Source organism: Odontesthes bonariensis, chromosome 5, assembly GCF_027942865.1.
Source record: "Odontesthes bonariensis isolate fOdoBon6 chromosome 5, fOdoBon6.hap1, whole genome shotgun sequence".
NCBI lineage: Eukaryota > Metazoa > Chordata > Actinopteri > Atheriniformes > Atherinopsidae > Odontesthes > Odontesthes bonariensis.
In genome coordinates, this window is record NC_134510.1 from 1,292,707 (window position 1) to 1,314,724 (window position 22,018).

Genomic DNA, 22,018 nt, shown 5'->3' on the forward strand with positions numbered 1-22,018 from the left:
CTTGACAAGCGTGTGAGTACTGTAGTCACCACAACCTACATTTTAGAACGGCCTTGGTTGGGTTTCTCATTTCTTTCTTCAGCACACTATTTATATATGTTCATACAACAAACACTATTAAGGCAAAACAAGCCATAATCGCCACATTCCATGGTTAAATATATCTTTTTTCTAACTGAAGTGCTGCAAATTGAAAGCAGCTCTGAGCGCAGGTCCTCGTTGGTTATTTTCTGCCACTAGCATGGGCACACCTGGATCATTCTGGTCTTCCATTGGAGGGTCAGGATCATTATGCAGCTTCAGGTAGTTGTGCAGCACAGCTGGAGCAATGATCACCTTGCAGCATCTTCTTGGCTCAAAACAAAGTGTACTGCGTAAACACTGGAATCGATTTTTCCACACTCCAAACATGCGCTCGACCATCTCTCTAGTGAGAATATGAGCTCCGTTGAATCTTTGCTGCTCAGTTGTTGTGGGATGTGGCCAAGTCATGAATAAATAGGAACTATATATACATATATATATATATTTAATATCCATTGTCACCAAGTAGTAGTCCACTATGTTGCCCTCTCTCAAACTGAGCATACAATGAAGAGTTGTGAAAAATCCTTGAATCATGTGTTGCTCCTTTCCAACAGGCAACGATGTTTGAAAACTCTAAATTGGGAGTGCATACAGCCTGAACACTGATGGAAGAGCAGTTCTTACGGTTCCTGAACACTTATCAGCAGCATCAGGGAACTTAATGTACAGATTCCTCAGTTCACAAATGGCACTGCAGAAATTGTGAACTATTCTACACACTGTTGCTTCACTGACACCACACAAATCACCAGTTTCACGATGCCAAGAATCTCAAAGTGATCAGAACTTGGAGAGAACTGGGTACAGGCCTTCCTCTTTGAGACATGGAGGAAAGTATAGGCTCAAGCAAAGTAATTATCTCCAGTACATCTTTGTACATACGAAAGCGGTCTCAGAAAGTCATTTCATCAGACTGATTCAATGGATTACTCCTATCCACAAGTATTTCTCTGGTTGGCCCCTGTAGCGAATATTGGTCTTCATTTAGATATTCCAAATACTCCATGCTCCCAAACCATCTGTGCTCCCTTTCACAAACAGTACTAAGCTGAAGTTAAACCTGCTTCTTTGCAGGATTAATATAAACTTCTATTTAGTCCAAGAGTAGCTCTAATCCACCCTCTTGCAAATTGGCTTTGTTTAATCCAGAACAGACTAAATCTATGACTATTTTAAGACAAGTCTGTGCAATTGACTTAAAGTTAAGCCAACTCAAACAGCATTTTAGTCTGGGACTAGGCTTAAGCCTTGTCTGTGCAACCGGGCCATCATCTTGCAGGTCAAAGCAATGCAAAGGCTCACCAATCAGCTTTCAGCCAAGAAAAGACTCGAAATGCAAATGTGCTCCAATGCCTGATGCATATTTTTCGCCTACCATGATGAATTAAGCTCTTTTTAAGATACACTGAAAGATCTGTTTTGCATTTCAAGTGTTCAAAAGGATTACATAGAGGTACTAATGAATGTAGAATACTTTCAGTTGACAGGCCAGTTCATGTTCGACTCATTGCCTACAAGGTATCAAGGTCCCGTGGCTGTGGAAGTTCAAACCATCATCTCTCCATCACTATGCTTGACAGTTACATTGAGATTTTTGCATTGATATGCTGTGTTTTTTCCCATATTTGGCACTGTGTATTGTGGCCAACTTCTCCACTTTTGCCTTATCTTTTTGAAGGTTTGAAAGTTTCAAACAAAAAGGACTGTTTGGATGCAAACTTGAAAATCTAAGCTGTACTGCCATGTTCTTTTTTTAGGAAAATGGGTTTTTCCCCTGCTGCGAAACAATTACATCCTAAATCAGGCCTATAGAGTCTGAGATGTACCTTTTGGGTTTTTTTGCCATTTCTGTGAGCATTGCAAGGTCTAACCTTGGCGTGACTATTTATGGGATATCCATTCCTGTAAAGACTGGCAACTGTCTTAACTGTTTTCCACTTTTGAATAAACTTTATTACTGTAGAATGATGTACTCCAAAGGTTTTCAACAGATATTTGGATTTTCTGAGTTTGTTTCTGTTGAAACACTGACTTCTGAGACTCTTTTTTTCACGAGAATTTGGATATCGATTTCTGTTTGTACAACCCCTGGCTTACATGGAATCACTGCTCTTATCTCTTTATTTAGTAGGAAAAGAAAATCACAAATGTTTAAAATGTTAATATTTAAATGCTGAAAGTTTTGGAAAGTAATAATGATAAAAACAATAATAATAGTAATAATACAATTAATATAAATAATAATGATAAAAATAATGATAATCAATTCATTATTTTATAATCAATGGCATTTTTGTCAGATGAAGTGATTGACAAGGAACATAGCCCTAACACAGGGGTGGGTAACCTTTAACTCAAAGAGCCATTTGGACCCGGTTTCCACGGGAAAGAAAACACTGGGAGCCCCAAATACTTTTTAACATCTAAAATGAAGATATATTTTTTTTACCTTTATGCTTTGTATCAACAACTATAGTGTTGCTTACGAAATCCATGATGTGCTACAGAGAAATTAAAATTTTATTTATGTAATGAACACGTTTTGAAAAATAATAATAAAAACAAAACGCGCCGAGTTGAAGGTCTCTTTCTCGCCACAAATTAGGCTACTGGTGAGCCACTCTGGTCAGAGGTAAATGCAAATGAATCTGCCCAGGCATCATTAAATGTTCTATTTTGTTCAGATATTTTTATTTTCTTACATTTCTCCATACGTGGCCTACCTGGGGTTGAAAGTCTCCATAAATGCACAGCGTTTTGCTGGGCATATACCGGCTTTCGGCGAGTGTGACGCATATTTTGAGTGATTAAAAATAATAAGAAGCCTTTAAAGAAGGCTGGCTCTGTGCTGGGAACTGCTCTGGACCTCCTAGATATGCAAACTGCTTTCTCCTTATTAACTGTTTTTATTTATATAGCAGTAATACATTTTCCCTTTGGGGATTAATAAAGTGTTATTGAATTGAATCTATACAAACCATCTGCAGCTTTTTTTAAACTGACTTATCTAAAGTTTTTGACACTAGATCATGACTACAAAAGAAAATACTTTTCAGTATGGGACCATATGATCATAAATGGTAAATGGTTCACATTCATACAGCTCTATTTAAACTTATTTAGGTTGCACAATGCATTTTACATGAGTCTTTTATGTTTTTCATTAAAAACAAAACACCCAGAGAAAAGAGTTAAATGGAGCACCGCGGTAGTTCTGGCAGACCACGTAGTCAACGCGCCCTTTGCCTATTGGCTGATGCCGACCCAACCCTTATGGCTTTCCACAAACCAACTGCGCTTATGGGTAATCAGCTGCTGCTCGCAATTGGATGCTGGCATTCGGGGTGCTCATTTAAACTTGGTTTGCTGTCACTGCTCTTTTTGCTTTCTGCTTGCAAGACGTAGCTCCGATTAGCATACGCGCCGATGCTAGTATTATTATGGCTGCTGCCTACCCTGTCGTCCGGCATGGATCCCCGCCTGCCGGCGGAGTCAGAGAGTCTGCCGGAGGACTTGGAAGATTCGGCTGAGATGGACGCCGTGGAGGACACCGACCTTCCCAAGTCCAGCCAAGCCAAGACGCGACACCGCGCGGGCTGTCCACAGCGCGCCGCGGGCAGAGTCGAGGTAGGCCGCGGCCGGGCTCCTGTACGTGGCAGGGCTGCCGCGGTTAGACACGCGGCTTATTTTACACCGATTTCACATGATTTTGCGTGACTGTAGCTGTGTGGCGCGGGTCTTATGCCGGCACATTTGGATTACAAACCATCCTCCTAATTGGTCCGTTTGGATCCTCGCGGTGATGCTTCTAGGTGGAGCGCGCGCCTCACTTCCCCAACAGGTGCTACACGCTGCTGATTGGTATGTCTGCATTACAGTCTGATGGGTGCGGCGCCACCCGTCGTGTCGGGGTGTGGAGTGTTTGTGCCTAAGGGTTACCTCATGTCACGGTAGCCACAAGATAGCTTTTCAAGCCAGTTCGGTAACAGATAGCTGGCGCTACCTAACTGAAAACGTTGAACTAGCTAGCTACTGGCTAGCCTTTGACATCTTGAACTGAACCAATTGAAGTGTGGCATTTCATATCATTGTTGTTCTATGAACGGTTCTTAAAAAGTCTGCTAGTTGGCGTTGGCTAGTATGCTAGTGGTGGCTAAGGCTAGCAGAACTGTGTTTGGAACCATACAGAGGAGTTCAGCTCTTAAACTCATCAAAATCACCTGCGTTCAACTATGTCAGAGAACAGACACAGTTTTAGCAATCTCAGTATTGAGTCTAAGCATGCAAAAAATTTAGATTTGGATGAGTTTGTTAAGAGATTTGCTGCACAGCATTCGTCGCATACAGCATCTGTAATTTGATACTGTATAGCAATCAGTTGATATACATGTTTTGTTATTGTTATTGTTAATGGGGGGAAAACATTTCTGCTACAATAATCCCAAGGGAAACACTGTTTTAATGTACTAAAAAGTGGAATGCTCATGTATGTAGACCAAATATTGAATTTATCACACTTGGGTGTTGAAAAAACTGTTGTATATGGGCTAATATAAAGTACAAGGCAAGATGGGCTTCATAAAAAAAAAAAAAAAAAAAAAAAATTGCCACCCTACAATATATGCCTGCCACCCCATGTATAAATCTCTAGAATCACCACTGCTTGCTTGGATCCTGTTCTGCTTGCTTGGATCTCGTTTTTGCTGTTCTTGGATCGGATCTTGCTCTGCTCTGCTTGGATCTTGCTCTGCTTTGCCCTGCCGCAAAGCTCTGTCGCTGCTGTGGACACCGACTATATTTTATATGGTGTACCTAAGTGGTTGAGTTTCAATGCTTGCCCCAATTAAATACTCGCATCACATTTCAGTCTGTGTTCATGTAGGCCTACGGCAGTTCCACCTTTTAACGTCAAGCCTAATCGCGGTTTAATAATAATTATTTTGTAATACTACTACTACTAATCATAATGGTGACACACGTTTGGTAGCCTAATATTTCGTTGGGGGGTTGTCGGACACCCTAGTCCAACAATCCAATTGGCTGGCTGCGTTCCGGTATGGTCTGTTGGGGGGTTTGTTGCCTTTACAGCAAATGGAAGGCACTCCACCTGAGGATGCTGCTGTTCCCTGTCTTGGCTTCCATGGAGCTCATGGAAAAGTCGGGAACTTCCTCCGAACAGAGCCATACCGCCAAACACAAATTGTATGCATTCAGAATAAGCTTCTGAAATTTATCTCTGTTTCTCGTCTCATTTTGACGAGAGTGGTTCTGACAGAACTATAGATATGTTGTCTATAAGAGCAACACCTTATTCTCTACAATTACACACCAATGGGCATACTGGGGCTTAAATACCTTGCCTAAGGCAAATGTCCAAAGGAAACTTCAGCATGTTGAGGAATTTGGAATTGAACCTCTGATCTTATGACTAAAAGACCTCTCTACCTACTGAGCCATACTGTAGGCAGGTTTGAAAACTACCTATCACTAAGATTTCTTTTTTAGTGCAGGCAGAAGGTATCTGGTCTCTGGTCTCTTGGGTGTTCCCCAGCAATTAAGATCAGATCAGATTCATTGCTCATGTATACACACACTTTTAACCCATGCAGGTTGGCACCTGTTGACACACACATGCACAGGGTCACACACTCATAGAGACAGATGCCAACCTGGAGCGTTGGGCAGCCATTCACAGCACCCGGGGAGCATGGGGGTACGGTGCCTTGCTCAAGGGCATCTTGGCCGTAACAAGGAGGTGGACTGACACCCCTCCAGCTGTCAGTTCCACCAATCTTTTTGAGTGGTGAGAGTGGGAATTGAACCTGCGAACCTTCCAGTTTTTGGACGGCCGACTAACCACTGAGCCATGGCCGCCCACGATTGGTACTCGCTCCACATCTCATCATCCTAAAGAGCAATAGTCTTGCTCATAATGTTTCCAATGCAAACTTTGACTTTAATGCAGAGAATACTGTAATGTACTGCTCTGCACTCTTATCTGATCAAGCTTTCAGTGAGCTGCAGCTTGCATTCAGTACAGTTCAATGCAATTTGTGTGATTTAAAAGTTGTTTTGAATGCCTACCATAATTGTAAACGTATGTTGTTCTGAAATGCAGAAACTGAATAACTAAAATTTCAATCAATCTCTACTTCTTTTTGGTTGAATTTTTGAGACTGTATCACATAATATTTTTATTTTAGAATCAAGTATTTTATTTCAGGTCAAAACGAGGTTTGTAGCAGCCATTTTATGTTTATGCTGGATCATGGTGGTGATTCATGTTTACATGTTCTGGACATTGTTTACCGTGGAGTGCTGAGGTTGGTAACAAATTCAAAATCTCTTCCATACCATTACCATTTTATGGTAATGTTGGATGTCTGCCGGGCCATTTGCAGACTCAGTCATTGGAATACTCTTATTTAGAAGTTGATTCTTGGACTGCTTGCTCTGGATTTACAGACTGTCTAAGGCAGTGGTTCCCAAACTGTGGTAAGCGTACCCCTAGTGGTACGCGGAGGTACTGCAGGGGGTACGCGGCGCACGGGGAGTTTTTTTTTTATTTATTAAGGCGTCACACTTTTATGGAGGACTGTTTATGAAGGAGACTCCAGTTTTGTGATGAATGTTACATGAGTTAGGCCTGTTCATGTATTCTTAAAAAAAAGAGAAATGTTACTTGTTTAAGTTAGATAACAAAGGAAGATTATTTTGATTTAGTATTTATGCTATTTTGGTTAATTATTTATATTTCAAGAAAATGTTTTTTATTCTTATGTTGAATTCAACTGAGGTTAAAAAAAAGAGAGAGAAAGCCTGAGAATTTTATGTTCAAGTTAAGGATATTAAATAAAATGATTTTCATGTAATAACCACTGTGTTGCTCTACTTTTGGAGAATCATCGCACGCGTTGTATGTGTGAGGGGGTACTCAGGCCAAAAAAGTTTGGGAACCACTGGTCTAAGGAATTCATTTTGTTTGCATTCAGGATTTATTCCTGCAATCTGTTCTGAGAGCCCATGCTGAATAATATTCTGCTTCTTTCGCAAGGAATCAGCTGCCAAACCTTTAAGATGTGCACGTTTTGATTATTCTGATAACCAATGAAATTTGACTTGAGATTTTATGACTGCCAATTTGAAAAGAAATCAAGACTTGCTCAGTTTTCAAATGTCTATATGTGGTTGTGCTTTTGCTGTGCTGTTGCTGACCCTTGGTCAGGATTCTCTTGTAAAAGAGATTTTCACTGAGACTACTACCAACGCTACTACGACTACAACTACTTCTCCTACTAATACTACTACCAATTGTAATAATACTATAATAACAATACTAAAACTCCAATTCAACTTCATAAGCTTCTCTTTAGGGAAGTCTTTATAAGTCTTAACATATGAACACTCCAACGCAATATTAGTTTCCAAACTGTTGTTAGCAGCTTATCATAAATTATGCACCTTTCATCAAAGTCTGTAATACATTGTGATACGATGGAACTATGTAAGCCATTTTTTTAAAATGAGCATTTATCGTCTCTGTCATCACTCATTGGAACTTGAGGTGAATTGCTGCAAGTCAAGATCTCCGATCTTATAGACATGATTTCAGGCCCCCTACAGTTTATGTGATGAAGTGGAAAAACCCTTTGGGCAGTTACACAAATGACTGAAAGAATGGCAGCCTGCTGACAAGCAACCCAAACATTTCCACCCCTCCCCTCTTTGACTGATGCAACTTATTGATGCTAAATGATGATTGATAAGTGATTGGGGAAAGAGGATTTTGAATGATGCAGACTTAATGACAGGAAAGGATGGTGACTACACAAAATGGTCAGAAAAAGCCTGTAATCCAAAAATATGTAATCCAAAGCAGTCTTGTCACTACATGACTTGCGTTAAATATTCACTCACTGTGTATAAACACAAAAACACAGCAACTCTATACCTGTCCTTAAGGTTGAAGGTTAATTTGACTCTGGATATAAATAGGTCAATGGGAAGTGTAACCAGCGGCTGACTTGCTACTTTTGGATTCCTTAGCGCGTCAGGCTCTTGGAAGAGAGCGTGTGTTCCGAGACCGTGTAGATATCCTCGCAGAGACAGACGAATGGCTGTTAAATCACTCGTACGCACGACTTAAGAACAAATCTGTGCGTACGGACGGTTGTTGCATGAGGCCCAATGACTCCAAATCTCATGTGATTTGAAGAGAAAATGCAGTGGATGTCAGACAGGAGCAAGATGGAGAAACAGGTGGAGGAAGTACAGGCCAGGTCTTTGCTCAATAATGATGCAGCATGTCAGATTGCTAGAAAACAAAATGGATGAGCTCGAAGCACTCAAGAGGAATGCAATAAGTGTTTCACTGAGACGTGGCTGCAGGAGCATAGAACAGGCTCCAACACCTCTCTACCCTGCTTTAAGACGATACGAGCTGACAGAGACATCAGGAGCAGCGGCAAAAGCAAATCTTTGCCAAGCTACAAACACAACATCCTAATGCTGTAACGGGAGTGTGAGGACCCCAAACCACAGGATCGTTTAATAAAGAGTCTTTAATCTCTGCTTGAATGGTCCTTACAGCAAACAGGCAATAGGTAAGCAGTCCAAAAACAGGCTTAATCCCAGAGTCTCTTGAGATGTCTAACCTCTTGTTCAAGTCTGACAAGTTGACGCAATCCGGCGGAGTAGCAGCAGAACTCCACACCAGAAGGGAAAACACAGAGATGGTGGTCGGAGACAAAAGGCTGAATAGTTTACTGGGAGAACAACGGGACAGGTTAGTCACAGGCAGGCAGGGTCGGCAACGGGAGATCAGTCCAAAGGAAAATGCTGCAGAGTCTTGCATGGAGGCTAAGAACAATCTGGCAATGAGTCTGTGAACCAGAGAGGCTTAAATAAAGGCTTGATCACAGATGAGGAGCACCAGAGTGCACAGGTGAACAGAGTAGGCTGATGAGGTGGGAGTGGAAAATTACTGACAGAGCAGCAGAGCAATGGATTGGGACAAATGGCAGTTGGTGGTCTGGTGATTTCAACTAAGTCTTTCTCTCCTCTACAACTCCAGCCTTTAAACAGTTTGTCAACTACTCAACACGAAAAACTAAAAAGTTGGATTTATTCTATTCTATTATATGTTGTGGTCTATGAGTTTTTGAGTTTGACTTTGTCTTTTGGTTTCTTGGTTTGTCCTTGCTTACCGTTTAAACCTTTTGAACCCATGTGTATTCTGTTGTATTTACTTGCTGTTCACATCCTAATGATTGCAACACCTGATCCTTATTTGTTCTCACCTCCCTCAGTATATATCCTCCAGGCCTTTGTTCAGTGCCAGATCATCGTATGTTGTTTGCTGCTGTTGGTTTCGTACTCAACACTCTTGTGATTTCCCTTGGTTTTCAAATCAGTACGGACTTTGAAAAAATGTTCTTAGAAGGCTGAAGATGAACTGCAGGGATGCTTTGAGTCCACAGACTGGAATGCACTCTGTGAGCCACATGAAGATGATATCAATGCCATGATTGAGTGTGCGAGAAATTAGATTAACTTCTGTGTGGAGTCTTATTCCCACAAAGACATTGAGGTGCTGCCTCAATAACAAACCCTGGATCACATAACAAAGCTGCCGAACATGAAAAAGAAAGCTTTCAGGGGGAGTTATTAAGGACTGTTCAAAAACAGCTGAAAAAGAAGATTACAGAGGGTACATGTCCTTTATGTACAGAAAAAAGACAGAGAGCAAAACAATGTGAAATATATATGTGGTCAGGGATGAAAGATTTAAGTTGAAAGAGCATCAAACCCATAGAAGGCTGGACACATCTTTCAATAGGTTCAGTTCAGATCAACGTTCAGAATGCTCCTTCCATGCCTCAAGCAACAAAGACCTCACACCCTAACTGTGCCTACATCCTACCTGTCACACTTCCAAAATATATATGGATAGTTCGGCCTGACATGAGCTCTCTCATTCTGCACCACCTTTGGAGATATCTCCCACTTTGACTTTGGGGCTGCCAACCCATACTTGGCACAGATATTCCTGTACACTATTCCCTCCACTTGGTTATGACGTTCCATGTATTCCTTACCGACCTGCATCCTTCACCCTGTTGCTATGTGCTGACTCGGAGAGCCAATAGACCAGCCTGCATCTGGGGTCCTGCCCGGTGTGGTTGGCGCTGGCCTGTATTGCTTTTATGCTCAGGGCTTGTTCTTGTGCTGCCATGACTTGTGCCTCTGTGAAGTCTTTAAGATCAGTCTTTTCCAGCTGCTTGGTATCAGCCACTACTTTATTTTGTCGGTGGTAAATGCCATACAGAGGCTTAGCCTTCCATGACGGTTTCTCCTCCTCCGCCTCTCCTGCCTGAGGCACTCACATTGCTATTCTTGACCGTGGGTCATCTTCCTCATGTATTCCTGTTTCTTTTTGTCTTGTCCTGGATAGTAACTCTGCCCTCCGCTAACCACTGTCGTAAACAGTGCCAGACCGAGGGTGAAACCCTCCATTCATCGGGCCTCATGGAAGAACCGTCCGTACGCACAGATTTGTTCTTAAATCGTCCGTACGAGTGATTTAAGAAAATTTGCGCAGTCACCAATCTTTTCCTATTTTACGTTTTCTTTCAGGTACGAACAGAATTTACGAGTGATCCAGACCTGTCGTAGGAGTTTCCTAAAATAGTCCGCTGTTATTCCAATCAACTAATTACTAATTACTAATTAAGTATATTTAATTACTTTGAAGCAATCATAAATAAATATATACATTATACCCCATGATGATGCTGACATTATTCTGTTTGACTTAAATTATGCACTAATTGAAGGTTAATTGGACGATATAACAAGGTCAATGGGAAGTGTAACCAGCGGGTGACTTGCTACTTTTGGATGTTTGAATTGTTCCACCCGTTCCCTTTCCCCCTGTGTTCATATAGCCTGCGTCTCCCTTTGTTTTGTGCCAGTGTGTCGTCTTTGCAGCCATAGACCTTGTCTCAATAATTATCCTGCTTATCTCACGTTTTGCGAGTCACAGTTCTTTAGCCTCATTGCGAGTGATTTTGGTTTGTAATTTTCATAATTTAGTTTCTAAGTCTAAGTTAGTTTCATAGCCGTTTATGTTGCCTCCCTAGGAGTGATTTTTATTTTGGAATAACAATAAAGTCTGCCCTTCCGCCAACTCTCTGCATCTGAGTTCCCTCTTATGTCCAAGTCTGACACATGTAAGCATTTCCTAAATGTTTTTTATTTGGCATCACATGTGGCGCTTCTTACAGCTACAAGATTCTGTATTCTGCATTGTTTTTACTCAGCCACCAATCTTTATTTTGGCTGTGTGGTAGGCATATCATGCCTGCATATTAAATCAAATCAAATCAAATTTATTTGTGTAGCACATTTGATGTAAAAAACAATTCAAAGTGCTTTACATAAAGTAAAAGCATTAAACAGCTCTAACTTTACCATTACTTGTAATTTACACGTGACCAAACTTGCACATGTCCCATTTTTTTACTGTAATGGGTAATTACATATTTATAATGAACTAAACTTTTGCTGTTGTATTCTGTGCTTGGTCGTTCATGTGAATAGTTGCTAACGTTTTGTTTGCTGTGAAGAGGAACTACACATACTTGTTTAACAGAGTGTTTTTTTTCCCTGCCCTCATTGGTACTGAATGTGAATATCTAGCAGCTATGTAGTTATTTATACATGCTGTGCATTGTGTATTAATTGTGCACAATCTCACTGCTTCACAATAGATTGGGACTAAATTGAGACCTCCTACTAATGTTTCAATGTGGCACAAATCTGCACTGTACACAGTGACATGAATGGATATACACAAAGTGATAAAATTGCCATTGCATGTTACAGAAAAGCACCACCGTGCTCACGCAGTAAGTGGGATGAAGGAAAAGCAATATGAGTCTAAAAAGAAAGAATATGAAAAGTATTTACTGAAGTTGCCACTATGTGCTGAATGTAATCAGCTGTTTATTCATAATCACCATTCGCTCATTCAAGGTTTTGCAGGAAATGACATTTGGTCATGTTAATGAAGGTTTAAAATGTGTGCGTGACAATGGATGTTTATAGACTTGTGTTGGCTCTCTCGCAGAATTCTTATTGCTGCCTGGATTCCTTGTTTGCACTCTTGAAGAGTAGAACCTCTTATTCGGAAACAGACCTCATTGGAACAGTGGGTAAAAAAAAAAAGAAATAGAACGCATTGGGCCTCATGCAACAACCGTTCGTACGCACAGATTTGTTCTTAAATCGCAGACAGAGACTGTAGACAGAGAGGAAACATTACACTGCTTGTTAACAACAGATGATGTAATTCTGGACATATCACTGAGAAGGAGTATGTCTGCACCCACCATGTTGAACTGTTGGCTGTGAGTTCCTGTAGATGTTGTCAATAAAAACGACACCCCAATCTGTTCACGGAGATCTTACAGCTTTCACCACACCTCTCTATGCTACAGAAATGACTTGGAGGTGAACTAAGTTTTTCTTTTACAGAGCTGCTGGAAGTGTCAGGGGGTTGAGCGCTGAGTGCCATGCCTTTAACAGGGCCGGGGTGATGGCTACACTCTGTTCAAGTCAATGTAATATGTGTTAAACAGTATGGCTTTGTGGGAACATGAGCTACATTTCGTAAAGAATACTGAAAAGGTAAGGATAGCAAATCAAATGACTTGTTCTGAGTGCAGAACCTCTGAGAGTGGTTCAGAATGGAGGAGTGATGCTAATATCTCCCCTTCCTATACGGACAATCCCATACAAGCCCCCCCCCGTCCCTAAAAAAGCATCCTTTTTTTCTTGTAATGGCACACAGGTATAATATGAATAGGATTATTCATAGTTATATACAGTACGCAGAAAGAAAGTAATGAAATATGTGAGTGAGTTTCATACGACAGTCACGTATTCAGTCATATAAGCAAACCAAGCAAATGCACACACTCTGCAGCACAGATTCACACGTTGTCCTCAAAAGTAGCACATCAGTCAGGAAATGCAATCACCCAAAGAAAATATCACCTATCTACACTGTTTTCACACACAACTGAACAGTCACTCAAATTACCTTCTGTGGCTGACCAACAGAGCATACACAAACAGCAGCAAACAGCCTTGCCAATACTCGCAGTCTCCAAGGACATTCCTCTCATTCATCCGGATGCAGCCACTGGATATCAGATATCCTCAACAGAAGAGAATCTTTTAAGGAGGACTGGTGGCTTTTGGGCTAGAATCAATGACAGACTGAATATTACTTCAAAGCTTTAAAAACACCATACAGTTACAACAAATTTGGAGGACATAGAATACTTCCATTTCATAATTTTAATCGGCAAGCAGCTTTGGTTTTGAATATATTGTGTGATAAAAAACAAATGCACAATATGTGATATTGTTATTGGGACAGTTCAGATTAAGATTTAGTTTCAACATAAAGCTACTTGTATTATGTTCTGACTAGTGCAACAGAAATTAGTAGTGTATTGTCATTTGTTTTCTATTTTCAATATCATTATTATTTAGCAGATGGAAATGATAAGCAAGATGGCATTCATGATCCAAAAACCCAAAAAGAGAAGAAAAAAGAAAAAAATAATTCAGTGAAACCTTAAGATTATCCATCATATCAAAACTATAGTATAGCCTATTTAATACAGTAATATTACCCATTTTTTTTTGTCAAGAAATCAAATAAAAAGAACCGTTTCTATACTGTATTCTACTAACCGTGGCTCAGTAATAATGACAATAAATAATTTTTTTAAAAAGACTACTGAGGCAAGGTGTAACAGGAAATTGTAAGCTTTAGTGGTAACCAGTGCACTAAACTCAGAAAGGATATGCACTTAAGAGATAGACTGGGCTTTAGTCTGTTCATTGTTTGTTAAAAAGAAAAAAAATACAGAATAACTTCAGCTTATCCTTTAAGTGAAGAAACTGTTTACACGGGATATATTAAAATAGTAAACCCTTGAACATGTTTTATTTTCTCTCATCTTTAATAGTGCTTGGTGCTACAACTCTGAGAACTCTGACTCTAAATTTATAATGATCATGGGATTACTAGTTACACTGTAGAAGCATTCTTCAAAATACAAAGTAGCCAGAGCTAATGAAAATTAGGGTTCATTAGATTTTTGCAAACACCGTTGGTCTGTTTTACAATTATCTCCAATGAATATCATACCATTTAAGGGCAGCCTTTTGCATGAGGTTGTCATTTGAGTTGTCTGCCATTATATTTCAGCAGGTACTATAGGTACTACAGCAGGTACTACAGCAGGTACTACAGCAGGTACTACAGCAGGTACTACAGCAGGTACTACAGCAGGTACTTAGCCCCAGATTCTCCTTGCAGCGTTTCAAACAAGATTAGAACAATCGGATGCTTCCTATTCATCCCTCTATTTGTGGTACACTGTTTGCTTACTTGAGATAGCCCCAGAATTTGCCCCATCACCCCATACCCCCACACATCCACCCCTCCACCCCCACCCATAGACTGATTATTATAAACCTCTGCAGACAGAGACTCGCACTGCACTGCACTTTTATTTGACTTATTTGACTCACTTATGCTGCAATATGTACAATACAGTCATACAATAACCAGATTGCACTGCAACTTTTTACTTTAACTTTGACTATTTTTATTCTCTTGTATATTATTTAGATATCTTTTTATATTTTTTGTGTATCAAAAGCCAAGAGCTCCTGAAGTAAATTTCATTATGCCTGCATAGTGACAATAAAAGATTCTTGATTGATTCTTTTCCATGCTAAGCATTCCTCCACATAAACTTGCCTCTAATCAGAAACTGTCTGTTGTGCAGGAGAGGTTGAATAAAAATAAATGCTAATAATCCCCACCATTTCTTGGAAATTAAATCCTATTAAGTGGAATAAACAAACACTAACTTCAACAATTTCTCGACAAGTTCCCATACTAATGCTGAATGTCTGAAAAGTAGGAACTGTGCTCACTTTAGGATATTGCTATCATTGCCAAAACTATAGTGCACAGCAGTTTAGCTGAACATGCAATAATATGAAAACACAGGAAATATAAAATGAATGGTCAAGTGTGATGAATGAATGTTTTTATGGTACATTTCTTTTATGAAGAACTGACTGTACTTAGCACAGTCGCTGCATGAGGGGCCTAAATACATTTTGGAATTCTGAGTGCATGACTATCCTGTATGGGACATCATCATAGCATACCTACCCATCGGTGTGCCAACCCCATAGGCTTTGGAGTCAATAAGGCCTCCGATCTGTGTGAGGTTGCAGTTGCGCTGTGTTACAAACTCGATGGTGGTGGATTCCATGAGGAATGCGTAGTCTGAGGTGAGCACACGGTGAATGCCTTCCTCAACATTCTTCACCATCACTGAGTGCCTCCGACTGCTCATGAACTCCCACATCTTATCATAGGTAGAGATCTTAGTTTTCTGTGAAGAGACCAGAGATAGCATCAGTACAAAAATAAATCGTATCTACTCAAATACTTTATGGCACATTTATTTGTAGTTCAGTTTATATCCGTTTTGATGCTTCTGAAGTTCTATTTGGAGGTTTGAAGTTTCTGATGATCTTTGTGACTATCAAGGCCCACGAACATTTAGTATTCAATTACTTTCCAAATCTTAACAGGAAAACATGTCATACTTCAGTGTATGCTTCCTGTCTGCTGAAGTTATTATGGCTTATGAGGAGAGCATGGGCTGAGGCAGACGAGCACGCTAAACAGCAGAAGGAGAACTGTGAATTTGAATGAGAATAATATAGCTTCCTATCTTTACTGCCACTATCATCAATTGAAAGAAACGGTGCTGGTTTTGTCTGTGGCTATTTTCCTTACTCTCTACACCTGTAATCACTAAGAAAAATCCAAGAGCGCATTACTCTCCAGGGGAACAGATTTGAAGGGATTTTTGAAACCATTTGAAACCTAATTAAGTCACATCTTCAAGGTCCCACCCGCCATTATTGTGTGTAATGACTTTCTGTGGCTGGTCGATATTTTAGATCAACTGGGTGATTAGTGGAGTGCCTATCAGAATCTTTTAGAGTCACCCTTGACAAATCAGGCGATTGAGCATGCAAGCTCCAGACTGCTGATAAGGCAGGAGCAGTGGCTGTGAATGCACAGACAGAAAGATAACCACCTACACTCTGATTCAGGCATGGAGCCGGGATGGCTTTCACAGAGACTCCACACAGGGATTCAGGGCTGCACTAAAACTACACCTAAACTGGAAAAAATTATCTTGGAAAATACAACAGTGTACAAAAACCTTGTAAACATAATAGCAAACCACAAAATCCTCCATCTTCTGTTAGGGTTTGTGTTTTTTTGTAGTTTTGCTTTTGTTTCTTTTCAGCTTTCTTGTCATTTCCTCATTGGTTTTCATTAAGATGTTTAAAGGGACACTATGTAATTTCTTCCCCCATCTAGTGGTGCAATTTTATTTTATAAAGTCGAATGAATTTGCTCTCTAGCGCCTCGGGTTTTCAAATGTGCGTTGCAACTTCTTGAACTACGGCAGGCGGTATGTGTCAAGATTCAAGAAGCTCTAGCTTCAGACTCAAGGTCCATACAAACAAAAAGACATCAAGACACACAGTACAAAGGATTACATAACACACATACAACAACACTATAAATACAGATGACAGATAACATGTCAGATAACAGAAGTTGACATAGCCTTTTGTGTGCAAGCAATGCAATTAGTCATATTCCGGGAGTTACCGGAAGTGACGTCGACGCAGCGGTAGCGTTAGCAGCAGTGTGTAGTTGCTATCTGGAAAGTGTTCTTTTAAATAAACTCCCGGTAAACTTACAAACTTTCTAATACCTCGTTTTGTGAGTTAAGAGCCTATGTGTACTACGGCAGAAGTTTGGTAACAATCAATGCATTATTAGTGGGATCATTTACGAGATAAAATCTATTTACCATTAGCGCCGGTAATAAGCCATTCGGCGGACGTGACGTCAAAATGACGTCATTTCCGCTTGCAGGCCTGGCGTTGGGGGAAACGCGATTCGAAGTGCTTTATGTCCCTCTCGGCACTTCGTCGTTTTTCATAGACCGGAAGGACATGGCAGCCTCCATAGAGCTTGCCCGCTCTATGTAGATACAGACAAGTTATTCTTCGCTCAGGAGGATAAGTGAGATTGTTGACAGAGATAATTTTACACCAATGAGGACTAATTTATAAATGAATATGTTGATTTGAGCGAATAAATGGCTTAATATATTACACAGTGTCCCTTTAAGTCTTGTCTTGTTTCAGTCGTGTAAGTTTCTTGTTCCACATTCAGCCATAGCTTTTTCTCAGTTCCCTCGTGTCTGGTTATTCATCTCCACTGACAAACCTGTGTTCTAACTCAGCTGCAATCAGTTCCCCACAGCATTCCAGCTCCCTGGTTTTTCACAGTCCTTGTCAGATCCTCTCCGTTGTCACCTCATGTTTTTCTCTTCAGTTCAAGCTCGTGTTCTTAATCACAGTTCTTTTTCTTTCATTTTGTTAATTTAGGTTTATGGTTTTCAGGCTAGGCTGTGCTTTTTGTTACACTTTAAAATCAATCTGCTTTTCTAAAACCTCCTGTGTTATCTGTATTTGGGTCCTTGGGTCTCTTCACCACTCATCGCAACATCTTTAGGCATTGAAGTGCAATTTCCCTCATCGGCGTCCTTTCCAAGGACTGTTTGACATATGGACTGGAGAAGCCAGGACTAAACCATCAACTTTCCTGTTGGCAGACAACTTCTCTTCCTCCTGAGCTTAAGCTGCCCTCACATGTCTCATGTTTCTCCTTGACTGAAAAAGAATCAGGATATTTTCAGAAATTAAATGATTAAATGCCCAAATTTTCATTTGCTTGTCTCTGCTGTCCCCTTTACCAGGTAAAAACCCTCAGGTTAATCCCCTTTAAACAATGAAGTGGCCAAAGATCTGTGCTGTAGATTGGAGTCAGTTTGTTTTGATATGATTGAAACACAGTCAATGGTCATGGTTTATCAACACAATCCTACACATTCTATAAAAGGCTTCAGTTTTACTGTAGTCAGTAATGAGTTTGGTATTTCAGTGTTGGCCGAAATTTTACTTTTGGATCGACTTGTCCTGAATTATACCTTATTCTTCCCTGAATAGGAAATCTGTCGCTGTATAAACTGTTTAGGAAACGAGCAGATAGGTGGAGTTGAAATTTCGATAGATCACAATGAATACATTGAGTGTTGTGTTTGTATCTTGGAAACAGTTAAGATGATAATCTCCCATTCAGCATTCTCAGATAACACAGGTGAACTCCCTCTGTCTGCAGTCTCTATGTACCCATGTCATCTGAGAGCCAGGTGGGGAGGTGTCGCTGTCTGGAATATTTTCTTTATGTATTAATGAAACTCAAAACTGCATTCCAGACTCTGCCAAGTTGTCGTCAGCACTCCAAGCATGCATCTGCCAGTGATCTCATATTCCCCATGATGATCAAGGGAAGAAGTGGTTGAAACGTCCTCCAGCTTTCTCTTCATTTTTCTCCTGGTAAACAGTGCCAGGCTATCGGACTTAGGGGGAACCCTCCATTCATTGTGAGGAGCTTTCACGTCTTGATATCAGGGCCTCTATCTCCTCCTTTGGCCAGGTTATTATACCAGTGGGGTATCTGACAGCTGGCAGGTCATATGCATTAATGGCTCAAACTTTGTTCTTCCCATTCAACTGACTGCTTTACCCTAGCTGACTTCCTTGTAGTCTCTTCATGGTTGCCATTTGCCTGGGGGACCCAAAGGCATTTCTAGTAGTTTGTCTCTTTAGTAGTGATCATCTTGCATCTCTTTGATAAGTCCAAATTCCATTCTGATGTTCTTGTTGTATATCCTGGTGAGGTGTATAAGTGGGTAATTGTCTTGCTCAGTACTAGCATATAGCTTTATGTTGTCCATGAAAAGAAGGTGGCTAATGATTCCTCCACTTCAGTACAATAATCCCTCATTGTGGTGATGTGGCTGAAGGGGTTCAGGTCTGTGGTGTCTTTAACAGATACAGTTCCCAAACACTATGACTGTATGGAAAGGCCAGGGCACATGATGAATCTTATTCTGATGTGATCTGTTGTTTATAATGTGGACAGAACCAAAGTTCTGAACCCAACTTTATTACTTTATACTTCCAGCTGTGACAGAAAGGCTTTACTTGAGAAATACTTTGGTTCTGTAGGATAAGGTGTCTGTAACCTTTCCCATTACTTTAGCTGTAAAACTGGGTTTGGATAAGAATGATTGATTTGGAGTGGAAAAATGTCAATAATAATAACAAAAGTTGAATTTGGATTACAGAAAGATGTCATTGCATTATTTGGAAATATATAGAATCAAGAATTCTTTGTTATTATGCATACACCTAACCAAATGTTTAGTTGGTAGGTCATATATATATATATATATATATATATATATATATATACACATATATAAAAAAGGCACCAGCAATAAGCACAATCCAAATATGTCCAAATAATAAAGTGATGTGTACAGCAGTGTAGTAGCAGGAGAGAAGCGTGTCATTTACAGTGCCACATCCCAATCTTAAAGGCTTCATGAGTTGGTGAGGGTGCTGTGAGGGTGCTATTTGATTGTGTGACTGCAGGGGGAGAGAAGAAGAAGCTGGTGTTGCACGGCTTTATGTTTCTCTACTGATTTCTGGAAGAGAAAGCCCAGGTGGGTGGAGTCTGCAGCGATACCACTGGAACCTCTTCTGGACCCAACCAGCATACATGGAGGCCAGATCTGGAAGAGGGTACCCCACCAGCCCCTGTACTGTTCCCTTGGGCCCAGTCTTTTCTGACCTGGGCTGTGCAGCTGCCGTACCACACTGTCCCACTGGAGCAGAGGATGTTGGAGAGTCCAGCCCGTTCCAGTGTCCTGAGGAAGAAGAGCCTGTTGAGCGTTCTTCACCAGGTGAGATGTGTTCAGGGACCAGGACAGATCAGCTGTGATGTGAAGAAGAAGAATTTGATGTTACTCATACTGCCTCTCCATGTATGATGGGGGGAGCGCGTTCTATGATCCACAATGGCCTTCTTGGTGTTGCTGGTGTTCAGGACGTTGTTGTTTAGCTGAACACCCCTACGGTGGTGTCATCCGCAGACTTCACAACCATGTTTGTGGAGTGGATGGCAGAAGAGTGGTGTGTAAACAGAGTGAAGCACACGACTCTTCAGAATCAGGGTGGACGGTGTGCAGTCTGAGGCCTGTTGGTGGGAAAGTGGCTGATCCAGTAACACAGTCCCAAGCCATGGAGCTTCAGTGCCAGCTTGTCCAGGAATATAGTGCTAAATGCTGAACTGAAGTCGATTAAAAGCATCTGAGCACAAGTGTTAGGGTGCTGGGATGGGTTAGGGCTGTGTGGAGCACCATTGAGACTGCATCCTCTGTTGATCAGTTCCCCCTGTAGGCCAACCGAAGGCCAGACCAGGAGGACACATGTGCTCGATGTGCTTCAGGAGGGTCCTCTGAAAACACTTCATACCGAATCAGACGGTAATCATGGAGGCAATTGACAAATGATTTTTGTAAGCTCAGGCACAATGATGGAGGACTTAAGGCAGACAGGGACCATTGCAAGGTGCAGGGAAAGGTTGAAAATGTCCAAAAAAATTCCTGCCAGATGGTCATCACATGATTTGTGACACTTTATCTGTTCCTGCAGCTCTGCTGGTGTTGAGCCCCCTCAGGGTGAATCTCACCCTGTGAAGCTGCAGGACAAGAGATGTTGCTCCCCCAGCCCAAGAAAGATGCTGCTCCCCCAGCCCGAGGAAGATGCTGCTCCCCAAGCCCGATGAAGATGCTGCTCCCCCAGCCCGAGGAAGATGCTGCTCCCCAAGCCCGATGAAGATGCTGCTCCCCCAGCCCCAGGAAGATGCTGCTCCCCCAGCCCCAGGAAGATGCTGCTCCCCCAGCCCCAGGAAGATGCTGCTCCCCAAGCCCGATGAAGATGCTGCTCCCCCAGCCCCAGGAAGATGCTGCTGCCCCAGCCCCAGGAAGATGCTGCTCCCCCAGCCCCAGGAAGATGCTGCTCCCCCAGCCCCAGGAAGATGCTGCTCCCCCAGCCCGATGAAGATGCTGCTCCCCCAGCCCGATGAAGATGCTGCTGCCCCAGCCCGATGAAGATGCTGCTCCCCCAGCCCGATGAAGATGCTGCTCCCCCAGCCCGATGAAGATGCTGCTGCCCCAGCCCCAGGAAGATGCTGCTCCCCCAGGCCCAGGAAGATGCTGCTGCCCCAGCCCCAGGAAGATGCTGCTCCCCCAGCCCCAGGAAGATGCTGCTCCCCCAGCCCGAGGAAGATGCTGCTCCCCCAGCCCCAGGAAGATGCTGCTCCCCCAGCCCCAGGAAGATGCTGCTCCCCCAGGCCCGAGGAAGATGCTGCTGCCCCAGCCCGAGGAAGATGCTGCTCCCCCACCCCCAGGAAGATGTTGCTCCCCCAGCCCCAGGAAGATGCTGCTCCCCCAGCCCCAGGAAGATGCTGCTGCCCCAGCCCCAGGAAGATGCTGCTCCCCCAGCTCCAGGAAGATGCTGCTGCCCCAGCCCCAGGAAGATGCTGCTCCCCCAGCCCGATGAAGATGCTGCTCCCCCAGCCCCAGGAAGATGCTGCTCCCCCAGGCCCAGGAAGATGCTGCTGCCCCAGCCCCAGGAAGATGCTGCTCCCCCAGCCCCAGGAAGATGCTGCTCCCCCAGCCCCAGGAAGATGCTGCTCCCCCAGGCCGAGGAAGATGCTGCTCCCCCAGCCCGAGGAAGATGCTGCTGCCCCAGCCCGAGGAAGATGCTGCTCCCCCAGCCCGAGGAAGATGCTGCTGCCCCAGCCCCAGGAAGATGCTGC

At 42.1% G+C, this 22,018-nt stretch overlaps 1 protein-coding gene across 5 annotated transcripts in view; it reads right to left on the minus strand.

Annotated features, from left to right (window-relative positions):
- LOC142379606 (glutamate receptor ionotropic, kainate 2) overlaps window positions 1-22,018 on the minus strand; it is a 422,159-nt gene that overhangs the window by 54,305 nt on the left and 345,836 nt on the right. For all 5 annotated transcript variants that reach the window (XM_075464651.1, XM_075464654.1, XM_075464652.1 and 2 more), the window contains one exon: window positions 15,356-15,581. In XM_075464651.1, coding sequence (XP_075320766.1) covers window positions 15,356-15,581 — 226 coding nt within the window. The remainder of the gene's footprint in view (window positions 1-15,355; window positions 15,582-22,018) is intronic.